Source organism: Apodemus sylvaticus, chromosome 15 (genome assembly GCF_947179515.1).
Source record: "Apodemus sylvaticus chromosome 15, mApoSyl1.1, whole genome shotgun sequence".
Lineage (NCBI taxonomy): Eukaryota > Metazoa > Chordata > Mammalia > Rodentia > Muridae > Apodemus > Apodemus sylvaticus.
This window is the reverse complement of record NC_067486.1, coordinates 50289932-50306733: the sequence shown is the minus strand read 5'-3', so window position 1 is coordinate 50306733 and position 16802 is coordinate 50289932. Positions and strand designations below refer to the sequence as shown.

Genomic DNA, 16802 nt, shown 5'->3' with positions numbered 1-16802 from the left:
ACACACTTCCTCCTGTCTCATCACACAAAACACAAAAGCCTGCCCCACCTAAATTTCATCTTATTTTTAAAAGTTAGCTTATGTTTTGCCCCTGCCCCAACACAGGTGCGTGCGCGCGCGCGCGCGCGCGCGCGCACACACACACACACACACACAAGGGAGCAGGGGAAGAAGATATTAATGTAGTCAGCTCATTTGAATTGGCATACCCTGAATTAAAAGGAGTGCAGGGAGGGGGAGGGAGCAAGGTTAGCTATGTATGTGATCAGTTGCCAAAATTGCAAATTGAAGTCTAACCAAAACTTTATTGATTCCACAGTCTATGTACATGTATATGTAGTCAGAAAAAAGCTTCAAGTTTTATTATTTTAAAAACAAATGTTTCCTGTAAATTAGAACACAAAAGAGTACAGTGGGGAAAATGTGAAAATATCTCTAAATATCTGCATCTAGATATAAACATTACAGCCTTTATTCTCCCTCTGCCCCCAGTTTATGTAAGAGCCTTCTATTTCAGGATCTGGGTGATGGATACATAAAATTGTTTGTGTTTTTTATGTAAGTTGGGGTGGGTATGTCTGGCTAAGAAACAGAACTATAGACTAGTTTAGGATCCATGAAAGGATGTAAAAATGTGGCAGTATTAACATATGAAAGGACGTCATCAGTGATAAGCAGCGACTTTTCGGGTTAAATGGTGGTGATATAACTGACTACTAACTACTAATGTGGAGAAAAAGAGTCTCCCGCATTCCGTATGCCTGTGTAAACTCCACCTGCATCAACAGCCGGAAGGAAAAGAACAGAAGGATCAAATAGAAATTTGACTGACAAGTGTTAGCCCCATAGGTGTACTGATGCATGATAATACATGATATGAAAATATCAAACCATAAAATAAAATGCTAAGAAATTTAAAGCATAAATTACAACTTTATATTAAGGACCAGTGGGGAGGAGCCAGCAGAAAGTTAAAACTCAAGAAATAAGAGGTGGGATTTGAGGTCTGCCACTTTATCACGTACAGTGTACTTTTATGGCTCTCAAGAGGGCTTTGTTCCCTCAGAGGAGCCTTGGGACTATTAATTTCTCTTTTTTATTTTGGACAAAGCTTGTGTAGACCAGGCTGGTCTGGAACTTGCTCTGTAGCGCAGGCTGGTCTCATACTCATAATTCCATTTCATTAGCCAGCCTGAGTGTTGGAATTGCAGACTTGTGTATCACACCTGACTATTTAATCTTGGCAGTTAACTCCACCTGAAGTTTCTGTTGGTACGTTTATGAATTGAACTCTTCAGAAAAATTAGTTTATCCATAAGGCGGTTATGTATTTATATATGTGTGTTTATATTATATCAACATTTATATTTGAGGAACACACACACATACTCACACATACACAAACACAATACAGTTTTTCTTTAGATGTTTAACTATCCTGTCCTGTCTTTTTTAACATTACCTGGGAGAAAGACATTACTTACTGGCACAGCGCTCTGTGAAGGCTATTAACACTGCCTGTTTGATCTTTGAACTGACTTTGATCTTGCCCCTCACTATTTGAGCTGTGGTTACTTTGTGGGATGGGTTGGACCATTATCCTCAGTTCTTCCTCTCACAGTGAGGATCACTTCTCAGTTCATCCATCAGTCCTTTTACCTGAGACCAAATTTCACTCCCATTAACTGACCTCAAATGTTTCCTAAGGCGCTGTAAACCCCTTGCAGGCAGGAATTAAAGTCTTTCCAAACCTGTATATATAGTACCTGGATTCTTGCCTTGAATGTTCAAAGAATTTAACAAATGAAGTGTTGGTTGAGCTAATTAATTATAAGGAAAATGCTAGATAGGCTGTGTCTCCCAAGCTTTTAACTGCCTGTTCCACTAGAGTAACTAGAGAATGCAGTTTCCTGAGAGCCAGGATCTTAGTTAATATTGCTTCAGAGAGAGATGCAACATTTTGATCAAATCAAAACAGCAACTTTGTCTTACTAATACCCACATGTAAAATTCCATTTGTTAAATAAAAAGAAATGGTTTTCTCCAAGTGTTCTAACTAAGGCAAAAAACAGAACTTTTAAATGATTTATCTTTGCTAGTGCGTGCAGTTGCCAGATGTTAGGAGATGTTGAATGAGGATCAAGATCATGAAGTAAATGTGCAGATGTTCAATAGAAGCTTGGTGTTGCTCGCCCAAGCCCGCGGTGCTCGGGTTGCCTTTCTTAGCCACTGGCCTGTTTCTGCAGGGGATAAATACATCCCGAATAAGTAAAACTGCTCGGACCCTTGAATTAAATGACCTCAGCACATCGAGAGTTAGGAAATTAGACCAAAAGAGAACTAACGAACCCAGTAATGGTAAACACAACTTTTTAAAAGGGCCAATGTTAAAGTGCATATGTACTTGAGTCTCCTAAAGGAGTGTTTGGTCTTCATCCTACAATTGCAGAATCTGGGTCATAGTCAAATCAAAGTCCATTGAGAGAGGGGAGAGGGGAAGGGAGAGGAAAGAAAAGGAGAGGAGAGGGGAGGGGAGGAGAGGGGAGAGGAGAGAGAGGAGGGGGAGGGAAGGGGAGGGGAGAGGGGAGGGGGAAGGGAGGGGAAAGGAGAGGGGAGGGGAGGGGTGAGAGGAGGGGCAAGGGGAGGGGTGAGGGAAGGGGAGGAGAGGGGAAAGGAGAGGGAAGAGGGGAGGGGCAAGGACAGGAAAGGAAAGGAAAGGAAAGGAAAGGAAAGGAAAGGAAAGGAAAGGAAAGGAAAGACATTGCTGAATATATTATTTCTACTTGGAAATTCTATGTCCCAGTCTAAAGAACGTACAATAGGAGAAATGGCCTTTTTATCAGGCTAGGTCATTTTAAAATGTATCCTTTTGAAAAACTAGCAAGGAGAAGAGGCAAAAATGAGGGGCTGAGGTTGGACAGCACAGGCTCTGGATTGAATGCACCATGTGTGGCTTGAGTTGAACTAAAGGATGGTTCTATAATTCAGGCAGCTTTATGTCAGTAACCATAGCTTCGACATTCTTGGGAACCAGGCCGCCATGCTACTGAGAAGACAGATCCTCTTTTTTTCAGTCTGGCTTTATAGAACTGTGATGTGGACCTTAATCCTGGCAGGAACAGGCTGTGTGTCCCACAAAGCTTCACATTGTTAACACTTACATTCAAGCAAACACAGGTCAACCATCCCTGCTACTCAAAATCTGCTTGGTGCAAGTGAACCAGTCCTAGTAGCCAGATATGCTAGTGAGGGTGCACCCATTGCACTTCCAGGAACATGTGTATTATGAGTGTCAGTAAAAATCAAAGGACAGAGAATTGTTTCCAGCCTTTCAGTGGGAAAACTACTCTCCTTCCCTGCCCTGCATCTCCCATAGACGTTGCACGTGTCTGCTTAGTGAATACCGCAACCCCCTCTCCTAGCCAGCTTTGATGCGCAGTGCTTCTGTGCTGCCCTGTGTTTAGTTTATACACCATACAGTATTCTCTTAAGTGCTCAAAACGAAGGTTCCAATATGTAAATGGACAGAGTAGTGTCTGAGATTCACTCTTGGGCTATTTTCACTTAGATGTCCGCATTTTGCTTTGATGAATACTTATAGTTTTAAAAAAGGTACTTTGAGTCCTTCTAAATGGGATACAACTGAATAAATGCCAAATGTACATACTGAGGTATATATCCCCAGATAATGGAGATAGAGGTATAAAAGCAATATCCAGTCCGCTTAAGGTTCTGAGTCTATGTGGACTTGCTAATAGATGGGAGGCACATAGCTCTGTCAGAAGCGCTGGTCTCACGAGAGAACTCCATAAAGAGAGACCCCGGGCTTCCACAAAAATGCAAAACACTGCAAGGCAATCCACTTAGAGTTAGACATTTAAGGAATGTCTTTCAGTGCATAAAATTCACATTGAGAGTGTAATTTTACTATGATGTTTACATACTTTTTAAGGTTTTATGTTTCCATTGTGTTTATTGTTGAATTTTATATTACAGAGCATTTCAAATGTAACAAAATTAGATACTGCCCCTTATGCACCCTTGCCTGTTTTAAGTTATTAATACTTCTTCAGTCATGTTTTAGCCGAGCTTACTTTTTGTCCAAAATATTTTAAGGTAGATTTCAGACATTATTTAACTCATCTGTAAACACTCAGCATATATTTCTAGCTTATGAGGGTTTTTTTAATATTAATGCAATACTAAGTGATACCTCTAGAATTAATAACATCCTAATTAATATCCAGCAATTTCTGATGCCTTGACTGTCTCAGCCCTATCACTTAATGAGGGTGGCAGCGTGGCTGCATACATGAAGAGCTGAGTTGAGATTCCCAGCACCCAACATCAAGCCAGGTGTGGGGGTTCACATCTGTAACCTCAGGAATAAGGAGTAGAGATGCCCTGATCCCTGGAGCTTGCCCGCCAGCCGCCCTAGACCAGTTTGTGAGCTCTAGGCAATGCGAGACCATCTCAAAGATAGTAGTACAGTGAGTGATGCTAGAAGACATATACTACACACGCACACATACATGAATTCACTTATGCACATGAGCACATGAACTCATATAGCACATAATACACACATATAACAACCACAAATAGCATTTTACAAGGGGATGGGAAGATGCCTCACAGGGTAAGGTTCTTACTATCCAAGGATTAGGATGTAAGTTGGATCCTCAAGATCCAAGTAAGAACTGGGCATGATGGTAACTAGCTATAACTGTGGTGCTGGAGGGTGGATACATAGCTCCTGGAAGCTCCCTGGCCAGTTAACCTAGCCAAAATGGTGAACTCCAGGCTCATCAAAAGACATACCTCAAAAATCAGAAAATAGGTAGAAAGCAGTAGAATAAGACCCTCATGCCAGCCCTGGTACCTATGTACACACACACACACACACACACTCACACACATACATACACACACGCACGCATGCACATGTGCCTATGCACACACACATACATGCATTGCATGTGCACATGTATGATCACTTGAGTGCAATAAACATTTTTAAATTTTAATTTAATTTAAAAATATGTTACTGATTATTTTTAATTAGAATTCATATAGGGTTCATGTATTTAGCTACTTATGCTCCTTGAATGTCTTTTATTATATATAAATATTTATATTTTTCTTTAGAATCACTTATAATTGATCAGGGGAATTTAAAAAGAAAAATTGCTTCTAAAATTAATGCTTTGAGCTTTATTTTTAAATAATTAGTCTATATGTTTTCTACATTTTTAGATTCATGATATTTGATGCTAATATATGAGAAAAACAGAGATAGGGAAGATTTTCCTTTGGTGATGAAATGGCCATGAATTAATTTTGTGACCCAAAGGTTCTTATCCTTTGGAGATCAAGCATGCCTGTGTTATAACAAGTTTTAAAGTGCTCTGTACTTTGGCCGAGATATCATTCTCATAATGAATACACAGTTTGTCAGTAAGCACTTTATGTCTGCAGATATATCTCTTTTTTCTTTCACATTTTGGGTTTATGTTTCTGTATCAAAAATTCAAACATAAGTATTTGTATTCTTCTGCTGATATCAGTTAAAAAGACTAAATGGTGTGTCCATTTTATACAATCATTGAGTTCAATCTGATATTTTCAAAGCACTGTCCTTTGTAAACTGGTTGGACCATATAGTTATCTGATTTCTAATACTTATTTTGTTTTTCTACCAAACTTTCTTGCAGCCTAGGTAGGAGAACTGACAAGAATTTCTACTGCACTATAATTTCAACACTACTATCCTCAATTTAAATTGTGCAGTACTGCATAAATGCCTCAAGATTTTTCCAGTTCTTTTTATAAACTTCAAATCTTGTGAAATCTTTCCTTTCTTAGGACACAAACGAGTCTGCCAAGCAAGAAGATATTTTGGAATCGACGACAGATGCTGCGGAATGGAGTCTAGAAGTCGAGCGAGTACTACCGCAGCTGAAAGTCACGATCAGGACTGACAATAAGGTACCACAGAGTGAGCATGTTTGCCCAGAGAGCCTGCCTTATAAACTGCTTCCAGGTTGAGAATCCCCAGGATTTGAACAATGGGAGGAGGATGGTAGGGTTCAGAGTCCAGCAGGCTAGCCTGTGGTTTTCCTGCCTCAGCAACTCCAATGCTGAAATTATAGGTAAAAGACACATGATCTCTGCTTTGTCTTAACAAAATCTAACAAATTATTGAATGAATACTGTAATACAGTCTGAAGAGAAAAAAGAATCTTCAAAAGGATTTGGAGCATACATATGTGGTTTCACTTGGGTTGAGGGATTTTTCTCAATAACTTTCATATCGTTGATTGAAAATCATATTCTCTTGAGATGAACTGGAATTCTCTGATGGTACCAGATGATTGGAATTAAAAGATGTTTTAGAACTTGCTGTTTTGTACCACACATGACTGGAGGTTAAAGCCAGGGCCGTCTCCCTGAGTCCCCAGCGCTCAGGTGGCTAAGGGACAGGAATCAGGACAATAGGCAAATATTAAGGACTGTAGGCCTCTTCATTTTTTTCTTTTGCAAAAGAAAATGACATTTCCAGTTCTTTGATTTTTGCCAGAACAGATTCTCTTTAAAAAATAAAAAATCACTATTGTTGTGATTCTACATATAATAACATGTTAAAATTGTTGTGTAGTTTGAAATGGTTTAATCCTAGAAGAAAGCAAATTTAAATTGTTTACTTTAATGCTAAATAAATTCTTAGAAGTAGACATATCCCTAAGAATCTAATGCATTTTGTGTGTGTATCTTAGCTATTCCCACACACTACAGTTAACCAAGAAGGAAAGTGTAAACATGGGCGCTAACACAGGCTGCTTTGCTGAACGAACTGCAGGTTAGATTCTAGAGTAGACCAAATTCAGAATCCTGGGCTGTGAAAAAATCAGGACAATCAAAATTGTTCTAACTGGGGAAATAAATAATTAACTAATTTAAAATTGGACACTCACTCCTACCACATGCTGCCAGCTTAGTCCCCTGAGGATCTCCTGTGCCAAATTATTTATACAATCAAGTATGTGAGTAACATCCCCAAGAGCAGATGTTTTGATTTCTCAGTGATTCTTAGGACATGGATATTATTTTTTTGTACATAAAATTCCCCAACTTTATTTTTTATTGGTTATTTTTTTAATTTACATTTCAAATGCTAGCCCCTTTCCCAGTTTCCCCTCCAAAAACTCCCCCAATCCCTCCCCCCCCTGCTTCAATGAGGTGTTCGCCTACCCACCCACTCCTGCCTCACCACCCTAGCATCCTCCTCTGGGGCATCCAACCTTCACAGGACCCAGGGCCTCTCCCACTGATGCCCAACATGGCCATCCTCTGCTGCATATTCAGGGACCTAGACCATAGGTGCCTCCATGTGTACTCTTTGGTTGGTGGTTCAGTCCCTGGGAGTTCGGAGTATGGGGGGAGCTCTGGTTAGTTGAAGTTGTTGTTCTTCCTGTGGGGTTGCAAACCCTTTCAGCTCCTACAGTCCTTTCCCTAATTCCTCCATTGGGGACCCTGTGCTCAGTCCAATGGTTGGCTGCGAGCATCCACCTCTGTATTTGTTAGGCTCTGGCAGGGTCTCTCAGAGGACAGCTATATCAGGCTCCTGTCAGTAAACACTTCTTGGCATCTACAATAGTGTCTGGGTTTGCTGGCTGCAAATGGCATAGGTCTCTAGATAGGGCAGTCTCTGAATAGCCTTTCCTTCAGTCTCTACTGTTTGTCCCTGTATTTCCTGTAGACAGGAACAGTTCTGGGTTAATATTTTTGAAGCAGGTAGGTAGGTGGGTGGGTGGGCGGGTGGGTGGGTGGGTGGGTCATCCTTATCCCTCAACTGGGGGCCATACTTAACCACTGGATATGGTCTCTACAGGTTCTCTCTTCCCTTTCTTGGGTATTTTGAGTAGCTAGCTGCATGTGAATTTTCTTCTCAGATCCTATGTCATCGAGCGCGCTGCGGGTTCAGGGCACATCCTCGTCTGCCTTGATTCTTGGCTCTACCAAATCACAGCCTTTATTTGGCCAACAGAGTGATCTGTCACTCAGCATAGGCTACTTTGGGCATTTAGAGCCCCTTCTTACTTCAGTTCACATTTGAGGAAGAAAAAATTAAATATTGGAGAGTCAGTATGTTTTACTGGTTATCATGTATTAATATTTGAGTACCATAGAGATTCTGGGAGACACATAATAAAGGGTCTCATTATTTAAATTCACTGTAAATTTATTTTAAATGACTTTTATTAGTAAATAAGTTTCATATTTGTCTGCTATGGGTAGTTTGCTTCTTTTTTTTTTTCACTTTTCCTTTCAACCTAAGTTTATTACTTCTATGGTTTCTTGCAGGTAATTTAAAAAAACCAAGGGAATCCTTTAGTTTGGGAATATGTTCTTTACATGTTCCATTTGTGTCCACCAGATTTCATTACATTCCAGTTTCCCCTTGGAAGCCTTTCCTAGTGGTGCAATCAAGTTCTTTTTGCTAATGTCACTCTTATCTAGTATACGGCACTACTTGATACTGTTTCCTCTTTCCAAAGAATAGAAACTAATTTTAATATTAGCATAAACAAAATAGAATTAGGAAACAAAATATGTGCCCAAAAAATACAAATAATGTGCTTCTCAACTGAAGACAAAGGTCTCATTAGATGCTAACTGAATAAAATTAAAAAGTTCAGACTACAAAGGAAATAAGCAATTGAAGAAATAACCTATAGAATTGAGAAAAATCTCTGCAAGCTATGCGTCTAACACAGAATTATTATCTAGCATCCTTAAAGAGCTCAAAAACCTACCAAAGAAAACACCCTATCAACAAACAGACTAATGAAAAGAACAGACTGTTCCCCAGAGATGAAGTACAAATGACCAGTGAGCATGAAAAAAATCAATATTCAGCTATCAGAGAAATGCAAATTAAGACTACATTAAAATTCTATCTCATGGCAGTGAGAATGGCTATCATCAAGAAACAGTAACAAAAGCTAGCAAAGCTGGGGCCTGGTAGGGACCCTTCCTCACTGCTGATAGAAATATAAACAGATGCAGCGCTATGGAACTCAGCGTGAAGGTTCCTCAAACAACAACAACAACAACATGATGAGTAGTAGTGTATGGCCCAGCTATGCAGCTTCTGGGCATAATCCTGGAAACTGCTGAGTCAACATACCATAGAGACACGTGTACATTCGTGTGCAGTGTGGAGCTTTTCACTTATACAGGTTAGGGAAGCAGCCTAGGTGTGCCTCAGCAAATGAGTACGTGTACTTGGTTACATGCATAATAGAGTTTTAGTCAATCATAAGTAAAATGTGGCATTGGCAGGAAAATAGATGCCTACTGGAGATCATCAAATTATGGAAAATAGAAAATAACTCAGACAAATATTGCATGGTGTGACATAGATACATAAAATCATATTGTGCTGGCTGGTTGTATATCAACTTGATACAAGCCAGAGTCATCGGAGAGGAGAGAACCTCAGCTGACAAATTGCTTCCATACTATCAGGCTACAGGCAAGTCTAGGGGGCATTTTCTTCATTAGTGATTGAGTGGGGCCACCCCTGAGCTAGTGGGCCTGGGTTCTATAAGAAAGCAGGTTGAGCAGCACGCCATGAGGGACAAGCCAGCAAGCAACACCCTCCATGCCTCTGCAGCAGCTCCTACCTCCAGTTCTCTGCCCTGATTATGTCCTGCCTTCCTTTGATGATGAAAGAATCCCTTAGCTCCCCAAGTTTGGCATGATAAAATGATGTGGCATTTTATCACAGCAAGAGAAACCCTAACTATAAACACACACACACACACACACACACACACACACACACACACGAGAGTGGAAGAGATGTTATCTGAGGGAAACAAGGAAATTAGGGCAAGACAAATGAGGGTGTGAAAGAGGAGTTGAGATGGTCAGAAGAGAACGTGATGTACTCTGATAAAAGTGTCTTTATGAAAACCATCATTGTGTATAATGAATATACAACAGTAGTTTAAATTCAATTTTGTTTTTAATTATGAGAAAAATATGCAAGTAATGTTTCAAAGAAGAACAAGCCAGAGTGTTCTGTGAATTAGATCCAAAGCTTATTTATTTCCTAGTTGATTTTGGTCCACCTGATACCACCTGGACATGTCTTGAAAGAGAGAATCTTAATTGGAAAATTATTTCATAAAATTGGCCTGGCAGATCTGTAGGGCAGTTTCTTAATTAATGATTGATGTGGAGGCTCAGCTCATTAGGAGCAATTCCAGTCCTAGACTGGTTTTTATATAAGTTGGTCATGGTACTTTGATGGAGCAATAAAAAAGGAAGTAAGAAGTTGTTACCAGGGAGTGGGCTATTGTTGTGACAAGCCTGACCATGCTACTGTTTAGAGAAATGTGGAAAACATTGATTCTTTCCAAGTAGGAACGTGGAAGACAATGCAGAGAGTGATATGGACTACAGAGGTCCAGCCCAAGAGTTATTAGAGGGGAATAATAGTAGTACGTGGCCCCGGGAGCGTTCTTTTATAGTTTGCTTAAGAATGTGGCTACTTTCGCCCTTGTCTTAAGAATTTGCCTAAAGCTAAACTGACAAGTTTTGTACTAATTTCACTGGCAGAGGGAATTTTAAGACAGCCTTATATTGACTCTGTCATATGGTTACTAGTAATCACTCTCATTCAGATATACAATAAAAAGGAGTAAGCAGGCAAAAAGAAATAAAAAATGTACATTTTTGAGAAGAACAAGAACTATAAGATATTTAATGTTGGAGCCATGGCTTGTGCTGAAAGACACAGGGAGAGATGAAATAGACTGGCACCCATGGAGTGAGACCCGGCCTGGCTAAACTTGTAACTTGTGTAAGGAAAAGGTCTACGGAGTTACTGTTTGTAATAGAGCAACAAGGAATCAAAGCTTATGCCAATGTGATTGAAGGAGAGGCTGGTTCCATCCCCAGCAGAGCAGCCAAACTTGGCAACAGTGATCCAGTGGAGTCATGATGAGGAGTAAAGGTGTTGTACAATCATTCTCCAAGGTTAAAGAAAATTGCAGAGACCAGGCTGTGGCAGGGGAGACCAGCAAAGGCCATGTGTAAAGCTGTCCAAGTGAACCCTGGACTGTGTAAAAGACCCCAAGCCATGGATCTGTCAAAGAGAGATGTAGACATGGAGTGGGGACAGACAGACAGACAGACAGACAGAAAAGAGAGAACTGTGTTATAGTCAACAAAGTTCAAATGCCAGAGGCATTTATGCCTTTTGACATTGGAAATGGAGTTAGAGGATTTTGGGTTTGCCCTGCTGGTCTTCTGTCTTGCTTTGTCCAGTATGTTCTCACTATGCCCCATTTCCTGCCTTTTAATATATATTCTGTGCCATCAATGTTAGAAGTATATAATTTGTTGTTTGATTTTACAGGGGTTTCAATTAAGATGTTACGTTGAATCTTGGGAGGGACTTTGAACTTTGGACTTTTAAACTTTATTGAGACTGTGAAGGACAATGGAGGACTTTTTGAAGTTGGATTAAATTATTTTTGCATTATAGTGGGGCCCCAAGCATATGGGGACCAGAGAGTGGAAGTGGTTTGGATGAGAACAGCCCCGATAGGCTTGTTTAGTAGAATGCCTGGGCCCCAGTTGGTGGAATTCTTTCGGAAGGATTAGGAGGTGTGGTCTTGTTGGAGGAGATGTGTTACTAGGGGTAGCTTTTGAGGTTTCAAAAGCCCACATGCTGGGCAGTGGTAGAGCATGTCTTTAATCTCAGCACTTGGAAAGCAGAGTGGATTCTGAGTCTGAGGGCAGCCTGGTTTACAGAGTTCCAGGACAGCCAGGGCTACACAGAAAAACCCTGTCACAAGAAACAAAAAACAAACAAAAAAATCCCACTCTATTCCCAGTTAGCTCTCTTTCTCTCTGCCTTATGCTTGTGGATCAGATAAAAGCTATCAGCTGCTACTCTGGGACGATGGCTGTGTGCCTTCTTCCAGCCTCCTTGCTGTAATAGTCATGGACACCCTTTGGAACGGTGAGCCCAGATTAAGTTGTCCTGGTCATGGTGGTTTGTCTCAGAAATGTTTTACAAAGTAAAAAAATAAGACAGAATATGTAGTCAGTATATTGTTACTACTACTACTACTACTACTACTACTACTACTACTAGCAGCAGTAGTACTGCTATTGTATTCTTCTACTGTGGGTGCCAAATCAGTATTCAGGAAGATTTGCGGGGTGCATGCAGTGATGCTTCTGTCATTTTAGGAATATATAAAAGCATCCACATTATATTCTTGCATGCGTTTAACAAGGTTCGTGTTGTTATTCTTTGCTAAATCTTTCCAATCATCCCTAGTCGCTGCACACATTACAACGCATCATTGTAATAACTGGGTTTTACTGTTTACTGTGTGCCAGGACCTGATCCTGGAAGTGAACATGTGTTATTTCGCTTAACCCTTTCCCACCACTCAGAAAGCAAGTCCTTTTTACCTCAAATGAAGAAATGTAAACAGAAAAAGTGATGAACATAGTATCTGAATGCCAAGGCAGGCATTTGGCTATTCAGATAAAGACTGTAACATATGATTAAAAGCAGACTTTAGAAACCTCGGTCACTCAGCATCACATTATAGTGGTGAGGAGCCCAGCCACCCTGTGCCTGAGTTTGCTCATCTGGAAATGGCATTTGTTACCATGCCGCCCTTAAGGAGTTATAGAAGACTAAGCAAATGAGCGCACGTAAAGCACAGGATGGCATCAGAGAGCCACGCCATGCTGACCATCGTTCTGCACGCGGTGTCCATACGACTGATACTGTAGTGCGGCTCAAAAATGTAGCATTGCAGCCAGGCATGATGGTGCAGACCTTTAATCCAGCACTTGGGATTAAAGGGAGGTAGAGGCTAGAAGATCTATGTGAGTTTAAGGCCAGCCTACAAAGAGAGTTCCAGGAAAGCCAGAGCTACTACAGCAAAGAAACCCTGTCTCAGAAAAAAAATATATACATACACATATACATACATGTGTGTGTGTGTATGTGTGTGTGTATACACAATCATTGCATTGCATTATATGTATTCCCAAACCTTGTTTTAAAATAGGAATGAATGGTATCGTGGCTTTAGCAGAGCTTGCACCTAGCATCAACACCCACCTGCTTTCCAGGTGGAAGAGCTAGGTGTCCAAGTTCAGCAGGTGTGGAGCAGATGGGGAAAGTGAGGGCGGCATTGTGCGGGAGCTAGGGGGTAGGTTTTGTGTGTGTCTCGGTATTGTCCTCCGTTTGTATATTTGTTGACCTAAGGTAAATGACTTCTTAAAATCCTCAATCCTATTAGTCTCTATTAGGGGAATTCCTTTTTATTTTAAATTAACGTTGTTTTGTTTGTTTTATAATAATAGAAACCAAGTAAATACTACTATTTTTGTTCCTCAAAAATAAGGAAAAACAGAAAGTGTGAAATCAGTTTTCAACTAAATTTCACCAGTAATGCAGTGCTTATTTCTAAAAGATTGTACATGACAATGATTTAATATTAGGTATTTAATAGAATGAACAAATGTTCTAATATGCTTCAATGCCCTATGGATATAGTAATTAAAATTTTGATTAATTTCTTAAATAGATTTTTTCCAAATTATAATTAAATGTTTCCTGCTTTGTTTTTCAAAGAGATAGTTGAGTAGGTACCTCCTTCATTTTGCCAAAGTGTCTCTAGTAATTACGTAAATCTTCAGATTCATTACAAGGAATTTAGATAAAGTGATTATTCTAAAGGCTTTGGAAATATTACAACATATATTTCTAATTATCTCAAACCTTTGAGTCACTGAACTGCTTTCTATATCCTTTCCTGTTCTATAGTATCTCACTCAGACTGCCATTGTAAAAAAAGAACCTGAAACTTTAAACTTCACCTCCAAACAATTGAATTTTGTGTTAAAGTAAATAAAGCACTCAGGTGTTGCCTGGGGTGACTTACAGAGGGAGACCTTTTGGGAAGAGTCATGGTGCTTAGGATAAAATCATGGCAATAGTTTTGAGCCTTTGGGCTTCTCGGTCACCATGAGAGCTAAAACCTAACAGGGAAAAGAGGAGCCTTCATTAATCAGCAGGTAGAATTCCATTTAAATGAACCTGGAGGGACCACAGAATTACTATATTGGATCTCAGTCTCTTCAAATTGGAAGCCAAGTCCTGCAGAAAGTTACAGAGGTAGATTTTCTCTTTTTATTATTGCAGACAAATTTGTACCTGGGAGCAATGGAGAGCAGGTCTCCCATTCCGAAGCGGTGGAGAGACTAGCTTGCTTTGCCCTGTCCCTGTCATTGCATTTGGGTACGGCATGAGAAGGTGTTAGCAAAAGTTAGCATTTCTAAATATTTATGTATTGTTATAGTTTGGGAATCAGAACATTTCTTAAGACATTCTCTAGTTTTGGGGTAGGAAATATTGATAGTATTCTTGCATTCACAAGCCAAGAGACATAATATATTCTGTGTGCTGGAATGCAGGAATGAATTTTATGTACATGATCATTATTAAAATGGAAGTCTGCCTATTATTTGCATAATGGAGAAACTACGTTTATAATTCTTAGAGATGTTCTGGTAGACCTTCTATTAAAAATATTCATGTAATTTTAAGAAAAATAAGACACCCAATTCTAAAAGTCAGCTTTTACAATTATAGCAACAAATGTAAATACAGGTGGCAATAAGTTGATCTCCATGAGGCTCCATGCAGGAGTAATAGCTCCAATTACTGTCACAAATGTTTGTAATTGTATCTATTGCTGCCAGACAATAAATGCTTTTTAATATAACAGGGCCATAAATGTACATGTACTGTTGTTTAAACAAAATACAATTTTCAGTAAATTTATCCTTGAAACACCTGCTATAATCAAAAAGAGGTGAATGCTATCAAAATAAACTGCCTGAATTAACTAGACACACATACATTTTTAGAACAGCCTGCATGATTACTCAACTGCCACATTATCTCAGAATGAGGGAAAATACTCGTTGATGGACTTTTATAGCTGGTATTCTTCAAAAGAGATTGCACAAAGCAGCTATTCTTTGAGACCGTTGTATTATTTCAAACAAGATGTTATTTTGTGGGCCGGAAGTTGTCTTTGCAAGGTCAGCTGTTTGCTTTGGGTTTGTATCTGCTTTGTTGCATATGGATCGTGACTAGATACCAGATGGTGGGAAAGGTTGTTGTGCTTAAAACTATACTGAGTAATTCAGAAACACGTGGAGACAAAGTCAGTCTCCCTAATCAAAGTCAAGATATCTTTGCCATCATCCTGCTGAAGGCTCTAGCTATTGTTTAAGCATGGCTGATGGTGCCTTCCTCTCTGTTTACCCTGAGCATGATAAATGCTTAAGCTAGAACTAGTAAAGTACCCATAGATCACAAATTAAAATAGATGAAGGAATTTTTTGACTTAGTGATTACCATTAGCTGTAACTAAAGAGCATCAGCTGTGGTGGCTGATTACAAGGAACTAACCAGTGGAAACTGCATGCTTTGTTAATACTGCAAAGTCAAGAAACCAGTGCCTCACTGCCCGCAGACCTCAGACACCTGTGATTGAAAGTGGTGAATTAATATATATTGATTATAATTAAAATGTCTAGACTGCCTAAATATTTCATTATTGTAAAGTATGATTTAATGTTTCCCTTGAATTGCTTAATATAAAATATGAATTGGAGCAGAAACCATTTGTCACATGGACCTTCGTGCAAAATGTAGTTTTTATTGGCTTGACTCATTTTTTTCCAATCCAATGTTAGAGCCATTCTCACTATTCCTGTGTTTTATTTGAAGTTTCTTAGTACTTGAACAAAACTTTATTCCCATGGCTTTTGTTCCATTACTTTTGCCTGTTCCTTTGTACCAAAGAAATGGTGTATGTTTCTTGGTTCTTTAAAAATGTAAAAGATAAGCGTTTTTTGTTTGCTTGCTGGAAAGATGCTGAACATCAGTCTAAGATCTAAGTTTTGATCATTGGATTCTTAAACTTAGGTGCAACTGCTGTTGGAACCTTGATACAAAAACAAAAGTCACCTGGGAAGAGAGGGTCTGAATGATTGCCCACATTAGATTGGTCTATGGCCATGTCTATAAAGAATTGTCTTGATTGCTGGTTGATGTGGGAGAGCCCAGGCCCCAATGGGCAGTGGGACTCTGGGGAAGGTGGTTATAGACTGTGGAAGAAAGCTGTCTGAACTCAAGCCTTCCTCCATGCTTTCTGCTTCAGCTATTGCATGGGTCCCTGCCCTGACTTCAGTCTGTGATGAACTGTGACCTAGAATCACAGGACGAAATGAACTCTGTCCTTCCCTAAGGTGCTATTGCTTATGACGTTTATCACAGCAGGCAAACATGCTGGGACAAGTGTCAAGTGAATTCATCAGTTCTCCACTGCAGTTACTCGGTATCACATGAAGTACTCATTTCTAACTTGACCTGTCAGTACTTGCCTTGTGAGCTCTTTTCTCTGGGCTTGTCTTCCTGAAGCCTGTGAGGCCTTCACCAAGGTCTGTGTAGTCGTGTAAGAGCAGTGTGTAGTGGAGTAGCCATAGTGACAGGTCTTAGTTAACACAGGAGAGCTCTTAGGTGCTCATGGTAGTCAGTGCTAACCTCAGTGCATAGTTAGAGTGTTGTTGTTTAAGAAGTTATCACCTTTAGACCCTCTGGATCTCTCGTTTGAATTCAGTTATAGGCAGGTATGAAGTTGTCTACAAGGTTGAATGTCTCTCTAAAACAAAACGAATAT

The 16802-nt window shown here is 39.8% G+C and overlaps 1 protein-coding gene across 1 annotated transcript in view; it reads left to right on the top strand.

The window, feature by feature from the left end:
* Ift57 (intraflagellar transport 57) overlaps nucleotides 1-16802 on the top strand; it is a 55179-nt gene that overhangs the window by 20271 nt on the left and 18106 nt on the right. Inside the window, exon 6 of the mRNA XM_052158265.1 lies at nucleotides 5866-5988. Within this exon, the coding sequence (XP_052014225.1) occupies nucleotides 5866-5988 (123 nt within the window). The remainder of the gene's footprint in view (nucleotides 1-5865; nucleotides 5989-16802) is intronic.